Raw genomic sequence first — 20,970 nt, forward strand, 5'->3', positions numbered from 1 at the left:
AGCCAGATCAAAGGCCAGGCTGCAACTCCAGGCTCACATCAAACAACAACAACAGCAGCAGCAGCAGCAAGAAAGGCTTGGCATCGTTTCCCCAAACAAGCTGCCACCTTGTGTCTCTGGATGGCCATGTATGAGTGCTGGGATCTTTATTCTGGACGTCTGACTTCTGAAACGCTGAGGCTCCACATCGTTATGGCTGAATGAGATGAAGAAAAGTTGAGATGAGAGGAGATCGGTTTAACATTTCAAGCAGCACCTCTCGGGTTTATATGAAAGGGCTTCATTAGCATATGTCAGGAGGACTTGTATACATGCCCTATAAATAAACGGTGCTCTGATCTGATCGGTGCACTCAGACACAAGCCAGGGGTTTCTGCAAGCAACACTTTACAACCGGAAAGAAGGTGGGAAAACAAAGACAGCAAAAAAAATAACTTCACGGGGCGAAGTCCACCTGAGAGTTTATTAAGGAGCAATCGGTCTTGAACGCTTGATTCGGTTTCTTCATTATTTTTATTTATTTTTTTTCATTTCTCCTTTCACTTGAATAACTCCATTGCTCCCTCCCCCCTCGGTGGCTCTCAGGTTGGGGAGGGTCTGCCCATGGCTCCCTTGTCCGAGGCGGGCGGTTTTCTGGGCGCTCTGGATGGCTTGGGCCAGGTGGGCTCTCACTTCCTGCTGCCCCCTGCTGGGGAGAGCCCGCTGCTGCAGGCGGATCCCCTGGGCCCGGCCGAGCGCCTGTCCCGCGGCAGCGCCTCCGATCGGATCCACCTGCAGGGCATCCTGCGGCGCAGGCAGCTCTACTGCAGGACCGGCTTCCACCTGCAGATCCTGCCCGATGGCACCGTGCAGGGCACCCGCCAGGACCACAGCCGCTTCGGTAGGTAGCGCCGCCCGAGTCACGTGTGTGTGGGCCCCCAAAACATCGAATCTCATCATCTGGTTTTCTCTTTTTTTTTTTTTTTTGTAACCGATCTCTGAGTGTGAAGTTGGGAAAACTCGAATTGCCCGAGGTCTGGGTCTGAATCTCATTCATTAATGCATAACAGGGTAGGGTGTATTCTGTAGTGGCTTCTGAAACTGTCCTGTATATAATCGTGGGACGGGAAAATAAACATTGTTTCTAGGACCCTGCTGGGTATTCTCCTCTTTTAAATAGATGTGAGTTGGTTTGGTCCAGGGCTGTATATTTACTTCTTTCCTCTGTCTGTATTGCATGTGCGGAGTCACGTGTGCTTATGTACACCCTAAAGCCATCTAGGTTAACCCAGACCGTTGAATGGTTCGTTAATCCTGAAAGCTGTAATCTGTATCAAGTCGTTTCGCTTCGTGATAATAGCAGGGCTGCTAGTGGCTCTTCAGAATGATTTCCGGCTGGGTTTCTTTGTAATCCAGTTTCGCTTCAATAGTCCCTCCCCCCCCCTCCTGAAAAATGGAAAACCATAAGGCTGGACATGCTTTCTTGACACACTGGAATGAATAATGAGATGTAGATGTAGCCAGTAAAATATATCTAAGCAAGCCTGCTTTTGGTAACCATTAGTGGGGTTATTTTCTTTGCACCAATTTAGCAAATGTAAACAAAAGCAATTGCATGTTTTCTATCGCTTTTGCTATAGCCAAAACAATCAATTAAAAATAATCCTAAATAATCCTCCAAGTGATTGAAGTAGAGATGTTTTCAAAATAAAGAATTTTAACACAAGAAGTGTGCTACAATTTGACTTTGAAATCTTTCTGTCAGCAGTGCAGCACAGTAGTGACTGAGATGTCCTACTATAATGTAAACATTTAAGAAAATCTCTGAAAAGAACTTCTAGGCAGAGATCAAACATATGCACCGTTTCTTTCAAATGCTCCTTTTATTCAGCCCCTATTCTCCATAGAAAATTCTCTGATGTGGTCCCCCTGTGGGCTGACTCACCTGCTTATTATGATTTAAAAAAAAGAATGGCTTTGAAAATGATATCAGACAGACACAATACCTCCATGTCTCCCAATGACATTAGGCAGAACCATTCCAAATCTGTGAAGATTTACCAACATTCAGAAGTTTTTAAGGTTTGTTCTTTTGTATAAAAGTGGCTTTTCCCCCTATAATTACGAATGGACCCTATCAAACTTCAACAAATTGTTACACATTCCATTTCACTTCCTGTAATGGGAAAGAGGGGCTATTTTAAAGCACAAAAGTTAATAGTCTTTAAGGCTGTCTAGGAAAAAGATCAAGCCACATGGACTGTGGAATTATAACTCATTTTCGCAGTCCTATAAGATAAATAAAGAATCAGATATGATGCACCATTGTTGTCAATTTTAGGAGTGATATCTGAATGGATTCTTAATCTGAATTGTACTACATAATGGTTTCTGCCATAAGTATAGATGAGAGGACACGTAGGGCCTCATATACTAAGCATATTTCTCAAAGAAACAAAATGGGAGAAAGGCTTTAGTAATTCCGGTCCTTAGCGTCTGTACCTTATATCAGATTTACTCTACAGATAGCAAAAGAGGTATGCAGCATATACACTGCTTTACCCACACATATTGTACTGGTGCATTCTGAATATTTAAGGCACTAAAAGTCAAATGTTTGGTATATAGAAATAATGTACATTGCATGCAGTAGAAACAGCCTTCACTCAACCAACGTGACTATTTTATCAAGGGCAGTTCACATATATTGTCAACAAACTACATGCATATTTGATCTGTGTGGAATGCTAAATTTCATAAAAAGATTTGAAGGTGGTAGGTTTTTTCTACTAAATGAATAAATATTTGACTTAGCAAAGGAAGAGATATACCATACACTCATAGTTAGGAAAGGACAATTATAATAAGGTTTACTTTATGAAAATGAAAGTACTGAAAGTTTAATTGAAAAATGTCTTTCATGTTATGATGAAATCTGTTCAACATATGTGTAAAATCTTACATGTTTTGCAGGTATAATAAAGATAGTATTCCAATATTTTGAGGAGTAGCCTAATGGTTAGAGCAGTGGGCTGGATGCCAGGGTTCAAATCACACTGCTGCTCCTTGTGACCTTAGGCAAGTCACTTCACCCTCTGTTGCCTCAAGAATCTGTTCATATATCACTCCTAAAACTGACAGTGATGGTGCTTCATACCTGATTCTTTACTTATCTTATAGGCCTGAGAAAATGGGCTAAAATTCCACAGACCATGTGGCTTGATCTTTTTCCTAGACAGTCTTAAGAACTATTAACTTATGTGTTTCAGCCCTCTGGGGATAGGGAAATACCTACAGTATCTGAATGTAATCAGCTATGAAGTGTGAAAAACCAGAATATAAATGTGATGAAATAATAATTTCACTCATACGTATAGTGAAATTATTATTTCATCACATTTATATTCTGGTTTTTCACACTTCATAGCTGATTACATTCAGATACTGTAGGTATTTCCCTATCCCCAGAGGGCTGAAACACATAAGTTAATAGTTCTTAAGACTGTCTAGGAAAAAGATCAAGCCACATGGTCTGTGGAATTTTAGCCCATTTTCTCAGGCCTATAAGATAAGTAAAGAATCAGGTATGAAGCACCATCACTGTCAGTTTTAGGAGTGATATATGAACAGATTCTTGAGGCAACAGAGGGTGAAGTGACTTGCCTAAGGTCACAAGGAGCAGCAGTGTGATTTGAACCCTGGCATCCAGCCCACTGCTCTAACCATTAGGCTACTCCTCAAAATATTGGAATACTATCTTTATTATACCTGCAAAACATGTAAGATTTTACACATATGTTGAACAGATTTCATCATAACATGAAAGACATTTTTCAATTAAACTTTCAGTACTTTCATTTTCATAAAGTAAACCTTATTATAATTGTCCTTTCCTAACTATGAGTGTATGGTATATCTCTTCCTTTGCTAAGTCAAATATTTATTCATTTAGTAGAAAAAACCTACCACCTTCAAATCTTTTTATGAAAATAGAATTTCAAGGCATATTTAGAATAATTTTCCCTGTAAGACTTAGTTTTTCATTGTAGAAGTAAAGATATTTTTGATATACAGTATGCCAAATTAAAATATTTTTATGTATGTTATGTGCACATATATATAGAGCTTAATTCACTAAAGTATTTCTTCATTCTGTGTCTGTGGGGAAAACACAGTGAATCAGGCCCATAGTCTTATTTTCTGTATGTGTCTAATATATTTTGCTAGCGTCTCTTTGAAAAACGTATCAGTTATTACAAGTCTTTTCCTTTTGCTAATTTAGGAATCCTTGAATTCATCAGTGTGGCAGTGGGACTGGTCAGTATTAAAGGAGTAGACAGCGGCCTGTACCTTGGAATGAATGACAAAGGGGAACTCTATGGCTCTGTAAGTTTTAGTTTTGCTTCAAATACATTTAGCTTCTAGATTTGACAAGCTGATTCATTCTTTTATAAGATGAAATGTTTAGTCAACTATGGTAGAGGTTTATGACCCTTCTTCCCCCATCCCTATAATTTGTGTCTGAACTTAGTACATTAATACTGAATCACTTTTGTAAACAATTGTAGCATTTGATCTGTAATGAATATAATGCTGTGAACTGAGAAGTGTGCTGTTTCATTGAATATGTTCATCGGGGCATTATTTATTGAAAGCATCTCAGAAACAAAAACATATTAATCTTTCATGCAAAAATGCTTACATAAATTTGTGGAAAATTTTAAGTTTCCATGTAATAAATATGGCAAGAATTATCTTGACTTTGCAAGAGGAGAATAGATTTGGGAGGAAAAGACCTTAGAAAAGGAAATGAAAAGCAGTGGTTAATCCTAGGGCACTGAAAACTGGCAAGTATTTCTGGTGGTTTCTTTAATGTTTCAAAGCAAAAACAAACAAACAAACAAACAAAAAAACACAGTCTGTTCTTTGCCTTCATTACTTTTACAAAATACAAGAAGGTTTGGACTGTAGAATTGTAGACAATGCATACATGTATAAGTACAGAAGTTAATATGGTTTATGTATTGCTTTGCTGTCAGTCTCCTTTATGTCCACCAGGTGGCACACTGGTGGACATAAAGGAGACTCATAAACTGTGAGTCCTTTGAACTGTTTTCAACACTTCAGTTCAGCAACCCATTATCTAGGCAAGTATTCCTTTATAATATTAAAACAAATTAAAACAACAAATCCTCCCAGAAAAAAAACCAAAAACAAATAAGAGAAGAGGTGTGAAGAGAGGTAGTGTATAATATTTTGTGGTAGATTATCGTATGCTATTCCCATTGCATTTAAATACGCTATACAGTTCTGATTTAATTTTCTCCTCACATGAGTTTGAACTATTTTACATCTGAGATTTGAGGCTTACACTCTGTCACGGAAGATTCTGCCACTGAAGAAATGCAATCGGAAAGAATTTCGGTAGGTCACTAACTTTCCACCTTTTCTCTTTGCCTTAGGAAAAGCTGACATCTGAATGTGTCTTTAGAGAACAGTTTGAAGAGAACTGGTACAACACATATTCTTCCAACCTGTACAAGCACGGGGACTCCGGACGACGGTACTTTGTAGCACTTAACAAAGATGGGACGCCTAGGGATGGGACACGATCCAAAAGGCATCAGAAGTTCACTCATTTCCTGCCCAGACCAGTGGATCCTGAAAGAGTGCCAGAGCTCTACAAGGATATCTTGGGATACAGCTGAAATGGTACCTTGTGTTTAAAAGGGAACAAAGCCAAAGCCGCTTGTCCTCCCCATGGATTTCATGGGAAACACAAGGGCGAAGAACCTCAGAGTACAGATGCGATGCCAAGCCCTTAAGAGGCTGGGCTTGAAGGCGCCCGCTGTCACAGTGAGGGCCTCCAGTGTTTGAAAAGTTGTGTTCCAAGGATAGAGTCAAAAATCTAAGTGCAGACAAAGGTCTTTTAAGTTGACTGACCTTTGTAATGGCCAGTAGATGGCAGGAAGATGAAAACCAAACTTTGCTCTCCATGGCTGCTGGTACCTAATCTCTGTGAGTGCCTGATAATTCAAAAGTGAATTTAAAAAATAAATAAGCCACCTGATCTGCCTCAAGCAATTTTTATATCGGGGAAGCGGTTAATAAGATATTTTAAGTAAGTAAAACAATTTAGAAGGTGGAACTATAAATCTAAAGGTGGTTGGAAGATGTGGCAAAGAAATGTTTGTTAAAAATAAAGTCAAGAAGCTTCTGAAGAACCAACTGTGCCTGCAAATTTTGCCATTGTGATGCACATTACCTGCCAGTGGTGGGACCTGGAAATCAGAGCAACATGAAACAAAACTGAATATAGTTTTCAGAATTGATCTGCCTATAAGCTTCTGGAGAGCATATATTTATTTTCAATATTTATTTATTAAATATTTTATTATTTTTTTTTATTAAGATATAACTTGAATAATCCCCCACCCTTGCGGAAATTCTTTTACTGTGCCAATGTTCACTTAAAGTTGATATCTTCATGTAATGAAGAGATTAACCTCATTCCAGCATATTAAGAACCATGAAACCATCTTGAGTTTCTTTTTATAAATCTTAGACAAGTCTCTATTTGTAGATAGTTACCTCATGACTCATCTTGATCTTTCAAGAATTGTTGAGCTGCTTTCAATGTCTGAAAATACCTTTACAATTTGTATTGAACCCAGGGCATATGTAAAGGAAAATAAAAACACATTTAAGTACTTCTGGGTTTGTCATTCATTGTTTAATGTTGCTTTTGGCTGACACTTGATTTGCCTGTCTTTTTGTAGTCTAAAAGATTTGACTCTTGCCCTGCAAGAGCGGTTTGATTAGGAAAATTCTTTCATATCTAAATTGCACCTTTTAAATAACTGTCCAGTTTGCTTATCACACCTATTGAGATTCCTTTGAATACCCAAGGGCCTGATTCAAATTGTTTATGCAGCCCATATGCAGCACAGGACCTTTATTCACTAGGAAAATGCATTCCAAGTCTCCAGCAATATTTCTAGAGTCTCCAGCATTTCAGTCCCCTGCTGATTCCATTTGCATTTTGCATTGTTGCATTGCATGTGAGTCTCAAACATGTTTAACAAGTAAGCAATAATGTATTTGTATACAAGAAAAGCTAATATGGTTGGCTGATGGCGGTTTTTACAATAAATACTTGTTCATAACTATGTACAGTAACTGTACTGTAAGCAGTTTGAATCAGGCTATTAGCACTTACATGGGTCTTTTATTTGTCTTCTCCTGTAGCCTTCTCTGTACACTCCCCTCCCAGATGGCAGGGGCAGCAGAATACTCTTGGTGGGGGGGGGGGGGGGGGTGAGGTTTGAACCAAGCTCCTCTCCCTTCCTCTCTGGCACCCTGTCTCCCTCTATTGTCTCTCTCTTGCCTACCCCCTCACTCTCTTCCCCTGCTCCCTCTCCACTTCCTCTCCTAAATTTCTCTCTTCCCCTGTCCCCCTCCCTCTCTTCCTCTCTTCCTCACTTTCTGTATCTTTCTTCCTTTCTCCCTCCTCCCCCCACCATGATCCCTCTTCCACTATCCCATACTGCTCAGCGGCAGGAGTAGTCCTTCTCCTCTGCCACCTGGCCCAACTACAGTTTTGAACCGGATGGCTGTTTAGAGTCCTGTGTAGTTCAAAGTAGCAGATGGGCCCAGAGCTGCCGAGGTGGGGGATGTGGTTGATGACTGTGCCACTACTCTCTTTCTCCTGCCAACAAACAGCTCCTGCATGCCCAGCCTGGCCTTGGATCTCCCACAGAGATTCCCCGGTGGCCCACTCCATTCCAACACTTATGGCTCAAGGAACGTTGCTGGCCTGAGGACTGCTTCCTTTGAGAAGCACCCTCAGTGCCTCTCATTAGCCTGCAGGGGCTGCACTAGTAGTGGCATCTATCTTCCCTCCCTCCCTACCTCTCTGTGGTGTACCCAGACTTGATTGGCTCTGATGGACAAGGGATCTGAATGTGGACTCCCCAAGAAGCACTGTGGTTTGAGTCATAGGGCTGGTTCTATCTGGGTCATTCTAATTACACAATCAGACCACCTAAGAAAACTATTTGGTGGCCAATATATTTTAAGCAATAATGAGCTATGGATACAAAATCTAATGTTTTGTAATATTTAATTATTTTCATTTTGCACATTGAGTTACTGCTGAGAGACTGTATATTTTTAATTAATAAAATAACTATATTTTAAGGTAAATGGGGTATAAAGGAAAGCAAAAAGTAAGCCGCTGATTCAAGATAACAAAGTTGTGCAAGGCCAAACATATCATCAGCGATTGTATGTAATAGTAGATTTGGACTAGACCTTGATCTCACTTTCACATATTCTACCACACACACAAGCTCTCACTCACACACCCAGGCTCCCATTCTCATACACACATCAAGGCTCCCATCCTCATACACACATCCAGGTTCCCATTCCCACATAAAAACACACAAGCTCCCATTCTCCCATTCTTACACCCAAGCTCCCATTCTCACACGCATGCACCGGGGCTTACCGCCAAACCCCTTCTTCGCTGCCACACAGATGGGCTCCCATGGTGGCCTTGCTTCAGTGGGTGGTCTTCGCTGCCTTGGGAACAGGCTCCCATGGCGGGCCTTGCTTCGGTGGGTGGTCTTCGCCACCATGGGGTTGGGTTCCTGTGGTGGCCTTGCTTTGGCGGGTCTTCAGTATCATGGGGACGGGCTCCCATGGTGACCTTGCTTCGGCAGGTCTTCTTTGCCGCCCCATGGCCTCTCCTGCTGCCGCTTCCCTCCCAGGTATGTTGCCCCTTGCAAATGCATGATGTGCACACCCAGTCTCACCGGGCCTGCTCAGATCCCAAAATCCCCATTTCAAAAAGAAGAGTGTGGCACTGAAGAGTGCACAGATCCAGTACTATTCAACCTTCACACAGTTCCCATAAAACTGAATTCAAGTAAGTTAATTTAAGTTACTTAAAAGCAATCTTTTAATAAATTATATATTTTCAGGCAATTCTATCTTGATTAACATTTTGGATAAGAACTGTGCATTAAAAGTTTAGCTGCTGCAACATTTAAGATATACTGTTTTATCTTATTTAATAGACTAAGTTCAATTATTATTGTTTAAAAATATCGTACTTATAACTGCCTTAGTCTCTTGAACTATGATCTTGTTATAAAGTGAATGTATCCACATGCCTTGCTTTTTTATAGAATTCTTTGATGATGACGGAAAATAATGATGAAATTAACAAATTCCGACCTATACATAAATTGCTCATAAATATCCTCAAAACAAAACTTTGAAAGGATTACTTAGAAAACTCCTGGTGCTGAAACACTGAGGATATGATTTGTGGTCTACACTTTGTATGATTATCAGCCAGGGATAAATCATGACTGAGCTAGTCTGCCAATTCCTTGACATGTGCAGAGTATTTATTGCTGGAATGGGGATTTCTCAATGTAGATCTGAGGACATCCAATCCTCCATGCTCTGTACTGGATAACCTACAAAAGCTTGCATTAGAGTTCTGGTCATTTATTAAAAACAAAGCAAATACTTGTCTCCAAATGTATGTTCTGGCAAATTAAAAAAAGAAATGTGATTTTGCATAGAAACACACAGTTATATAAGCAGTAGGACAAACTCAGTTCCAAATAATGACAGCTAGAGGATAGGTTTTACGCCCAAGAAAAGAATTCCCCATATTTAAAGCCCTAACATTTTTACTGTTTTTAATTCCTCACAAGGTAGGGTTGAGTGTCAGTGAAAGGGTGTGGGAGTGGGGAAGGACAGGGTTGAAAGGGAAGACAAGCAGTTTCACTGATACCGCACCAAACAGCAGAGAGATCTCAGGGTGATCATATCTAATGACCTCCCGTTTAAACATTTGGAGAGCTGTATTCCATGAAGTGCACACAATTTCTAAAAGTGTTCTTTACATTGATGATTTTGCTATGTATTTCTAATAATTGTATTTGTTGTTTTTCTACCTTTGTGCTGTTTTTACAGGGCCATACACACAGACGCCCCCCTATATATAGGGGTATGTGTGTGTGTGTGTGTGTCTGTGTGTGCATGCAGATGGGAGTGTGTGTGTGGGGGATATTTGTGTATAGGAGACTTGGGGTATGTGTGTATAGGGTGGGCTTGGGGGCATGTGAGCAGGTGTATGAATGTGTATGTTTGCTTGCATGCAGGCGGGAGGGGGAGCGGTGTGTGGGAGACGAGGTGTGTGTGAATGGGGATGGGCATGGGGGCATGTGAGCATGTGTGTGTGTGTGTGTGTGTGTGTGCGCGCGCATGCATGTAGGTGGGAGAGATATTTGTGTGTGGGAGGCTTGGGATGTGTGTGTATGGAGTGGACTTGGGGGTATGTGAGCATGCATGTGTGTGTGTGTACATGCAGGTGGGAGGGGTATTTGTGTGTGGGAGGCTTGGGATGTGTGTGTATGGAGTGGGCTTGGGGGTATTTATTTATTTATTTATTTAACATATTTATAGACCGACATTTGTTGGGAACATCATATCGGTTTACATGGAACAATAATGTAGCGTAATATGGCTTTATAAGGAACAGAGATTAACAACATAAGATATTAGTAACAGTTGGATTAGATAATTTTAGCATTTGTTTATATACCGAGGTACAGATGACATAGCCTTCCATGATAAATATGTTTACGTTTATGGGAATACAACAGGAGAAAAACTACAAGGTAATAATTATGTATATGTTTGAGGGATACAATGTCAAAAGAGTTAGACAACATTAATATCCGGTTATATATATATTGATATATATTTAGAATTAATATATATTTAGAATTACAGTAGTAGAGCGGTTGAAGTAAGGGGAAAAGGGAATATTGATAATTATATGTGGTGTGGGGAGGAAGTTTAAGGGGGAGGGAAAGATAAGGAGAATGTAAATAGGATTGTGGGGTTGTGCTCATAGTAGAGGGTGAAAGTGTGAAGAAGAGGGGGGGGGGGATTGGAGAAGGTAAAAGTGGTATGGTGTAGATTCCGAGGAGGAGTTTCAGTTGAAGGATTGCTTAAATAACCATGTCTTGAGTTTTTGTTTACATTTTTTGGGGCAGAGCTCTTGTCTCAGGTTACTTGGCATGGTGTTCCAGAGTGTAGGCCCAGCAATAGAAAGTGCACATTGCTTCGTTGTATTGAGGTGTGCAGTTTTAGGAGCTGGTATGCATAGAGTTGCTAGGTATTATGTTCTGGCGAGTCTTGTGAAGGTGCAAAATTTTAGGGAATCATTGAACCATTGCATATTTTGATTATGTAGGGATTTGTGAATGATGGTTAGGGTCTTATTTTGTATTCGGTACATTACTGGTAGCCAATGTAGGTCCATGAGAATTGGGGTGATGGGTTCATTTTTGTGGGTGCCAGTGAGTATCCTTGCAGCCGTATTTTGTAGCATTTGTAGGGGGTATGTCCAGGGGCGGATTGTGGGAAAATAGTGGCCCGGGGGATTTTTCTCCATACTGGCCCATGCGTACCCAATTACTTATACAATTTGGTGAGTCACCAAATACAGAATAAAGGGACCATAAAATATACACAGAAATGCACAGACAAACTGAACTGGAAATCACAACAAGTTAGACTGTATGTAATGCAGCAATGGAAAAACAGAAAATACCATCGTTTCTCATAAAATATCAAACAATAAAATCAAGAACTATAAAACATCTCAATAGGAAAATCATACTAAAAATATATATTTCAAAACTGCTGATGAGTAGAACCTCCAGTAATTTAACTCAGGGAAATTTTCAAAAATTTGTATATAACACCAATAAAATATTTCAAAAAGAGCAGACATCAAATAATATTCAACAATTAAAACTAATAAGAATTTTAAAAAGCCCCTGCTGTCCCCTTCTGTGGGAGCTCTTGATTCCCAGTCACCCTGATATTGTCGAGGATTAGGAGGTTATCCTCTCTCTCTCACACATACTCACATGTCCATGCTCTCTCACACATACACTGTCACATACATACACATTCATGCTCTTATATCCACCATAACATATCACTCTCACTGACACTGACACACTCTCAGGCTCTAAAACACTCTCTCTCGCTCCACATACAAACTCTTACTCCCTTGGATTTTCTCATACACACTCATGCTCTCACACTCACTGGCTCCCTCACATACACACAAACACACACACCCAGGCAAGCTCCCAGTCATTCTCACACACACACACTGACCCCAGGCAGAGTCCCATTCATTTTCACACCACTCCCTCCCCATCCCCTAGGCATGCACACATTCATTCTCACACACACAGACCCCCCAGGCAGGCATCCATGCATTCACACACATACACCCCCAGGCAGAGTCCCATTCATACACATGCACACACTAAAGGCAGACCCCCCTCTCTTTTGCCAGCAACCTCGGAACCTCTCTCATTCCTCTGCTGCCACTGTCACTGCTGCCACATGACTATTGGGGAGGTGCCGATTGCTGCTACTGACACTGAAGCCCATTCTGCTGCCTCCTCTGTGCAGGCCCTGTGGGCTTCCACTTTATCCATGCTGATCTCGTACATTGTGAGATCCGCATAGAGAAAGTGCTATTCTTGCACATTCCCAAAGATTACATGTGCCAATCACTAAAAAGTAATTTCTTTTTTTTTTTTACCTTTGCTGTCTGATGTTAGTTTTCTAACATCAGACAGTTACTGTTCATTGTAAACCGGGGTGATATGTATATTATACAGGAACCCCGGTATATAAATCCTTAAATAAATAAAATAAATAATTGGTTGGTCACTGGCTTTTTTTTTTTTTCCACCTTCCCTTTCTTATTTTTTTTGCCAGTTCCTTTTATATTGTCTTTTTTTCTGTTTCTTTTCTCTCCATCTTCTTCCCTCAAACACACAGGTTCTCATTCTCACATGCATTTTTCTCTCTCTCTCACACACACACACAGGCTCTCACGGTCACATGCTCTCATATAAAATCATTCATACACACAGTCTCTCACTGGCACATGTTGTCTGACTCACACACACAGGCTCTCTCTCACTCCCACATGCTGTCTTGTTCAAGCACAGGCTCTCACTGTCACATGCTCTCTCTCATACAATCATTCATACACACACACAGGCTCTCACTGTCACATGCTCTCATATAAAATCATTCATACACACACTCATTGGCACATGCTGTCTGACTCACACACACAGGCTCTCTCTCACTCCCACATGCTGACTTGTTCAAGCACAGGCTCTCACTGTCACATGCTCTCTCTCATACAATCATTCATACACACACACAGGCTCTCACTGTCACATGCTGTCTCTCTCACACACACAGAGGCTGTCTCTGCAAACATTCAGGTCCTTACTCTCACACACAATCCCTCAACTCATCTCAAACATGCACACACACACCCTCTACAGACCCTCAGCTTCTCTCTCACCTCTGGGCCTCCTCTTCGCGGGTCGCCACAGGATGGGCTCTGCAGCGGCCCTGATCTTCTCGGGCTGCAGCGGCCCTGATACTGGGCATCTTCCTCTTCTCGGGCCGCCGCGAAGCCCAAGTCACAGCGGCCCGTAAGCGCTGCTCCTCTTCTGCACACGCTGATGCTCCTCCTCCTTCCTGCCCACGTGGCTCTGGCAACGTTTACTTCCAGCGCCGCACAGGCAGGAAGGAGGAGGAGCATCAGCACGTTTAAACGCAATCTTTTCCTTCGGGCCGTGGTGACGTGAGCCTCACCACGGCCCTGCCGATCTGCCTGTCGCAGCACCGCATGAGCCTCCCTGCACCCGGGGGCATTGGCTCCCCTCGGGATACCACTGCTCGCGGCACTCCAGGCCCAGGCCTAGTGCTTTCACCGGCCCTGCCCGCAGGTTTCTCTTTGGGCCCCAGCGCCAGCAGACCCTCTTTTTGTCTTTGGCCAGGAAGTTTAAAAAAAAAAAAATCACGTGATGGGAGCGACCGGCCCACCGGGGGAAGCCCGATCCCCCGATAGGCCAATCCGCCCCTAGGTATGTCGTGTTTTTAGGGAGGCCTAGAAGTATGGTGTTGCAGTAGTCTATTTTTGAAAAAATGGTGGATTGGAGTACTGTCCAGAAGTCATTGAGGTGAAGAAGGGGTTTTAGTTTTTTTAATGTGTGTAGTTTGAAGTAGCATTCTTTAATTGTAGTACTGATGAATTTTTTGAGGCTGATTTGGTTGTCCAAAGTGACGCCTAAATCTCTTACATGTTGCGTGCAGGACAATGGAGCAGGAGGCGTGTGGGGAGTATGGAAGTTATTAGTGATGAGTGGTGGTGATATTAACATGAGTTCCATTTTGGTTGCGTTAAGGGCAGGTTGAGGTTGGTAAGGAGGGCGTTGATTGCAGTGAGGGCCTTTTCCCATGTGATGATGGCTTTGGATATGGAGTCTGTAATGGGTATGAGAATTTGAACATCGTCAGCATATATGAAGTGCTGAAGTTCAAGCTTGGATAGGAATTGGCAGAGAGGAAGTAGGTAAATGTTAAAAAAGGTTGAGGATAAGGAGGACCCTTGAGGAACACCTCGAGATAGATCAATGGCTTTAGAGTCACTGTTTCCTATTTTCACTTTGTATTGTCTGTTGTGTAGATAGGATTTGAACCATAGAAGTGGTATGTGAGCATGCATGTGTGTGTGTGTGTGTGTGTGTGTGATGAAGTACCGGTAATTGTAGCTGGTGAACCAGCTCTGCCAGAATAAAGTTTCCTCCTGAGCCTGAATCGATTAGGGCCAGCATAGTGAGAGATCCTTGAAGATAATGTATCGTGACCGGAATGGTACAGTGAGGGGCGAGATTGCTCCCTAGGGTCAACCCCTCCAAGACATCTAGGTCCGGTAGTTTCCCGGACGATCGGGGCACTGAGCCAAAAGATGCCCCTTATTACCGCAGTAAAGGCAAAGTCCCATTTTCCTTCGGCATTGTTTTTCCTCTGTTGTCAGGTGGCTCCTACCCAACTGCATGGGCTTCTCCTTGCCCTCAGTGGATACTTCAGGAGGGTTAGAAGGAATAATAAGACGGGAGAAGGTAGGGGCCAAGGGAACTGTGCGACGATAGACTCTCACTTCCTTGGCTCGTTGCTGTAGGCGACGATCAATACGACCCGTGAGGTCGATCACCACCTCTAGATCATATGGAATCTCTTGCGCCGCCAACTCATCTTTGATGCGAGGGGAAAGTCCTTCCAGAAAAATTCCTCTTAGACAATCATTCTGCCAACCCAACTCGGAAGTCAAGGTGCAGAATTCCACCGCGAATTCTGCCAACGTACGAGTGCCTTGATGTAGGTTGAGGAGTTCCGAGGAGGCAGTAGACTGACGTCCTGGTTCGTCGAATATTTGGTGGAAGGTCCGAACAAATCGTGGCAAGTCGCTCAAAATGGAGTCTCCTCGTTCCCAGATCGGGGATGCCCAGGCTAGGGCCTTCCTATCTAATAAGGAGATGATGAAGGACGTCTTGATTCGATCTGAGGAAAACTGCTGTTCCTGTAAGGAGAATTGAATGAAGCATTGATTAAAAAATCCACGACATTGCTTGGTATCTCCAGCATAGCGCGGTGGAGCAGGCAGATGGGTTACCGTACTCGTAAGGCTCGAAGTCGCAGGCGTTGGGACGGCAGCCTCTGCTCCTCGGACTGAGTCAAGCCGGTTTGCTAAGCATTCTACTGTGGCGGTCAGAGCCTCAAGGCAGTGTTGTTGTTGTTGTTGTTGTTGCCTCTGTTGCATGAGGTGTTGAGCCAGGCCAGGGATAGCCTGGAGACCTTGCAAGTCCACTGGGTCCATGGCCTTTGCAATCTGTTCTAGCCCAATCAGTAGTGGACCCTTGGTCCGGAGGGTACTCACCGAGGAGTAGTCCTGATGAATTCCTCTCCGGAAGGTGGAGCAGTAACTCAATCCAGCGAATACAAGGCAGGCGGCAGATACCAAGTATAACACCAGGCAGGGTCAAGGCAGGCAGCAGGCAAGGCTGAGTCAATTCCAGGCAGGGTCAAAGCAGGCGGCAGGCAAAGCAAAGTCCAGTTCCAGGCAAGGTCAAGGCAGGCAGCAGGCAAGGCAAAGTCCAGTTCCAGGCAAGGTCAAGGCAGGTGGCAGGTAAGGCAAAGTCCAATTCCAGGCAGGGTTAAGGCAGGCGGCAGGCAAGGCAAAGTCTAATTCCAGGCAGGGTCAAGGCAGATGAAGACAAGGCAGAACTCCAGCAGAAACCAGCAAGAACCTTGTTGCAAAGGCATTTGAGCCTTCCCGGGGAGAGGTTTAAATCTCCCCGGGCGTCTGATGTCATCATCCGGGGCCGACCCGACTTTCCCGCCTCGGCCCCTTTAAGGGGGCGGGTCCTGCCGCACTCTCTCCGACGCTGCTCTGGAGATGCAGGGAGAGACGCGCCGCGGTCCGCGCAATCTGTGGCCGCCGTCGAGGGATCTGCTTGGCCCGGTAGGAGGTGCCGGTCGGGAACCCCCTCGGCCCGGGATCGCAACAAAGAAACCCATGCACAGATTGAAGAAAGAGACTGTAATTACAAGCTGTGATGCTGAGGATTAATTTGTTTTGGCATTTACCCATCTGCATTATTATCAGTAAAGACATTAATTTTTGGACACTAATCTAAAAGTCTCCAGTGTGGTTCTTTGACACATATAGCATTCACAGTGAAAATGAAGTACTCTTCTCCTAAGGATTTGGAAAAACACGACAGAGTCACTTTAGCACTCCGGACCCTGAAAGAACAAACCTTCCCCCTCCCCCCCCCAACAAAGGATCCAGGCCCTGAGGGTGAGAAACTGTGTACTAACTAGTCTGCGGTTCCAGCCCAAAGAGACAGTAAAAATCTTTTATGGCCCCATCAAAGTGCAGTCCACACCCAGGGATGGCGATATATCTGGAAAACTGAGATGGTACAGAGGAACAGATGCATAGCCACAGTTAGACTTTCCATTCCCTTTCACTTACAGGTCTGAGGAGTGAGGAGTGGATGCTCGCTCTTGTTCATAGGAATTTTCTCAAGGAAGGATAGAATCCTGTCCCTGAGTTCATTAGAGCTGCAATGAATTGCCAGAAGGGAATTTGGAAACCATACAGTATTCAGCTGTAATACTCCTTCATTCTTGAGGAAGTGTTGGGAGGAGAAGAAGATTTTGCTGGCGGCTGAAGAGGATTGGTAAGTTTTGCTAGCTGGGCAATATTTGTATTTAAAAGTTTGGGGAGTGGTGAAATTGTTGAGCAAACTAACTTCAAGTATATATGTCTTGACTAAAAGCCAGGAAAAGTAATTTCTTTTAGTGTGTATGTGTGTTTGTGCCTAATTAAAAAAAAACCAGGGAGCTAGGTAAATTCTTTTCTAAGAAGACCAGTGAGCTAGGTAAGTACTTTTCTAGCATTTGTGTGTGTGCTTTTTAATTAAGCAAGAAGACCAGGGAGCTGGGTAAGTTCTTTTCTAGTGTCTCCTGTGGGAGCATTGAGAGGAGGAGATCATGTTACTGGAGGCTGAAGAGGATCAGTAAGCATTGCTTTGGGAAATCTTTGGACAAAATGTTTGGAGGAGAAATGAAATAGTGGGGTATATTCATTAGTATGTGTGTGGGCCTATAATATAAATCAAGCCTAAGCTAAGTAATCCTATCCTAGCATCTGTCTTTTCCTCCCTTTCAACCTTCCACCCCACTCCCTTTCAACCTTCCACCCCATTCCCACCCTCTCCTAGCTCATCTTTGATTTATAAAGAGACACTTTAAAAAAAACTTTTTATTTATTGCAATTTTTTACAGAAACAAAGCAAAAATTTCCTTGCAGAAGAAAAATGAATAGCATCACAATCAAAGAAAAAAAATTATACCACAAATAAAACACTGAATATGTTAGAAACTTAACAAAATTTGTGCCATTCCTACTAAGAAAACAATAGGGGACAGAAAAAATAAGGAGATGTTAGGAACCTCTAAAACTAAGAAACTAGCTTAACGTGTATCAAACCGAGGCTAATAATACAGATCAAAACCATGGACCTGTTGGGTTGAAGAAGATATCACCACATTTTGGAATCTAAGAAATATTTCAATTGCTTTGTTAGAAAAAAACACAACAGTCATTATGATATCTAACAACTCATTCGCAGGGGTATCTTAATACAAATGAGCAACCTAAAGAGATGGCGCTTTGTCTAAAAGCAAGAAAGTTCTTCATTCTTATTTGAGTAGTACAAGCAAAATCGGGGAAGATAAGAACCAATTGACCAAGGAATAATAAAGAAACATTTCTAAAATATCGTTTCATAACTTCACTTAATTCTTGCTCGGAAATAAAGAAAACAAGTAATGTAGAGCGTTCAATAACCTCAGAGCCTGAATTTTATAAGTGGTCTGTCAACTTATCCAAATCAATAAGCTGAGCACCTTGATGATGCAAAGAATATAACCAATTAACCTGGTAAGAAATAAGCCCCGTTAATAGAGGGAACTTTATCCAGGTCAAAATGCAAAATCTCTAAAAATGTTTTTCTCAGGGCAAAATAAGGCATCTCTCCCATCACTTTGGGAAAGTTCAAGAAGTGAAGGCTTAAATGTCTAACATGTTTTTCTCAGGATTCAGTCCTTCTAGAGAAAACATTTGATCCTTGGCAACTAATGCATTAAACGTCTAGGTTTCCTTTTCAGTAGACTCCATATCCATCACCTTGGCTCCAATATCAGATATCTAAAACTCACAATCCACCCCCAAAATTTCAAGTTTGGTAGAAATTACATGTCTTCATAGTACAATCATTCAAAGATCACCCAAAACCCATCAGCAACTCCCAAATTGAGTCCAGGGTTTTGGTGGAAAACTGGAGGACTCTCACCAGGAGAGATCCACTGCTCACCTTGAGGAATCCGAATCAATTCCAGTCCTGGTGAGACTACTTCAGCCGCCATCTCCCGAACTCCTTCGGCAGGAGAAGAGGAAGCCAAAATCATCTCACGGTCTTCCCCCTTAGAGTCTTCCAACAGCGAGGAGATCAAACGCTGTGCAGGTACTGAGCCACTGCATACCCCCTCCTCTGCAGTTGCCAGGAACATGTCACCACCTTGTGCCACGGGTTGTTGCAGGACGAGGTGTCTCTCCATCGGGGGGGAGCCTTTGATCTAGGGAACAGAGTGAGGCATCTCTAGGCAGCTCAGGCACTCCATGACTACAAACTGCAATGGAAGCGATAGCTCTAAACTGCACAGTCGAGGGGGACACAAAGGACATCATTTCTAGCCAGGTAAGAAAGGGATGTCAGGAGGAAGTACCCTAACTTTACCTTTACATTTTGATAGTATTTCAATATATGCAGCAAGAAAACAAAGAGCTGAGATTGTGTCTTCCTTCATGCTGCCATCTTGCCCCCTTCAGAAACAGTTTTGGCAAGAGACACTTTCAGATTGAAAATCAATTAGGTTTTTATCTATAAAACAGGGTTGCCCCAGCCCTTGTCAGCCGCACGCATGTTATAAAATCCGGGGTCGGCGCGTGCAAGGGGGTGCACACTTATGTGGCTGTGCGCGCATGTTATAAAATTGGGGGTAGATTTGTGCGCGCCGGGTTGCGTGCACAAATCTATGCCCGTGCGCATGTTATAAAATCTGGCCCAAGTTGCACAAGTGTGCACCCCCTTGCGCGCGCGCCAACCCCGGATTTTATAACATGTGCGCGGCTGGGCGCGCATGATATAAAGTCGGGCGTAGATTTGTGTGCGCCGGGTTGCGTGCACAAATCTATGCCCGTGCGTAGGTACTAAAATCTGGCCCATAATTACTTCTCATATATTCAATTATTTTAATTTATACAAAGGAATTACAATCTTCAAGCCTTCAGTTTTATCTGCTTTCCTTTCTCTTTTGTTGTTTTTTTTTTTGTTCCTGTTCTAATTGATTATCCTTTTTCATGTAAAATCTGTTGTTATTAATAGATAATTTTTAATTATGTGAGGTGTTGGCTGGGAGGGTTGCAAGGCTGTAAAGTTTACCTAGTGCACCTAATACCCTTGCACCACACACAGACCCCCACCAATCACTCATCTCTCTCTTCTCCAGGGAGCAAATGCTGGAGAATGGTGGGAGGTAGGTGGTAGGGTTCCCATGAGTGAACCAGGTTTGCCATCTTCTTATAAATATTATCTCTGACACTCTGGGAACCTGCCTTCTGCCTTCCCCAGCACTTTACATCACCAAACGGGCCAATCTCCAAAGGGACCCCCTCCCCCTTCCCCCGGCCACTTGGCCATCTCCATGATTTGACCTGTGCTGTGCCTTGGTGGGCAGCACCATTTCATCCTTCACTTCAGCCAATAGATTGCCTTGAGTCACCCCTGCCTATGGACTGGAAATAGGCTCATACAAATCTGCCTGCCTGATATGAGGGTTAAAGTAAGCGCATAAGAGACATTCCCAGGGGTGGATTTAGGGAAGGGTTTGCAATTGTGCAAATAATTTTGCATTTTGGAAAGTATACGTGCAATTTTCCTCAAAATACCCAAGCGAACTCATTAGCAAGTGTAAATGTGTGCAGATAATTTTGGTAGGATAATTTTCAAAGGTCAAGAACATGTGTACTTTCCCTTTGAAAGCTGGTGTTAAATCTGCAGTCAAATGATCTTATATCTATGCGCACAGTAACAAAATTACCCCTTTATGTCTATGAGAAAAATTCTTAGTAAATAAGAGCTTACGTGTCACTATTCATATATAGACACAGGAAAAATTACCAGAGTAAAACAGATAATATAAAAATAACAGAATGTAGTATCAATCACAGGGCATTTTTTTTCCTCTCACTACTCTCAGATGGTGCAAAAAAAAAAAAAAAGAGTGGCATTTACGGCTGTTAAAAAGTCCCTTCGTGATAAGGCTTACTCTTATACTCTGCTGTATCCAGCCCAACTGAAAGTCATGATAAATAGTCGTGCTCATTTTTTTGAGTCAGAGGCTGAGGCGCAGAAGTTCCTCGACTCAGTCGGCAGA

The 20,970-nt window shown here is 42.7% G+C and overlaps 1 protein-coding gene across 1 annotated transcript; it reads left to right on the forward strand.

Moving 5' to 3' along the window:
* The first annotated feature begins 243 nt into the window (after nucleotides 1-243).
* On the forward strand, nucleotides 244-6,662 carry FGF20 (fibroblast growth factor 20). The gene is made up of 3 exons (XM_029584107.1): nucleotides 244-880; nucleotides 4,262-4,365; nucleotides 5,442-6,662. The coding sequence occupies exons 1-3, from the start codon at nucleotides 604-606 to the stop codon at nucleotides 5,685-5,687; spliced, it is 627 nt and encodes a 208-aa protein (XP_029439967.1). The 5' UTR covers nucleotides 244-603; the 3' UTR covers nucleotides 5,688-6,662.
* Nucleotides 6,663-20,970: the final 14,308 nt, after the last annotated feature.

This window comes from Rhinatrema bivittatum, chromosome 1 (genome assembly GCF_901001135.1).
Source record: "Rhinatrema bivittatum chromosome 1, aRhiBiv1.1, whole genome shotgun sequence".
Classification (NCBI taxonomy): domain Eukaryota; kingdom Metazoa; phylum Chordata; class Amphibia; order Gymnophiona; family Rhinatrematidae; genus Rhinatrema; species Rhinatrema bivittatum.

What these genes read in the sequence shown, in the direction of transcription:
- FGF20 (XM_029584107.1), top strand. Translation starts at nt 604, where the DNA reads ATGGCTCCCTTGTCCGAGGCGGGCGGTTTTCTGGGCGCTCTGGATGGC. An exon ending in CCAGGACCACAGCCGCTTCG is followed by an intron (nt 881 to 4,261) that starts GTAGGTAGCGCC and finishes TTGCTAATTTAG; the next exon opens with GAATCCTTGAATTCATCAGT. An exon ending in AAGGGGAACTCTATGGCTCT is followed by an intron (nt 4,366 to 5,441) that starts GTAAGTTTTAGT and finishes TCTTTGCCTTAG; the next exon opens with GAAAAGCTGACATCTGAATG.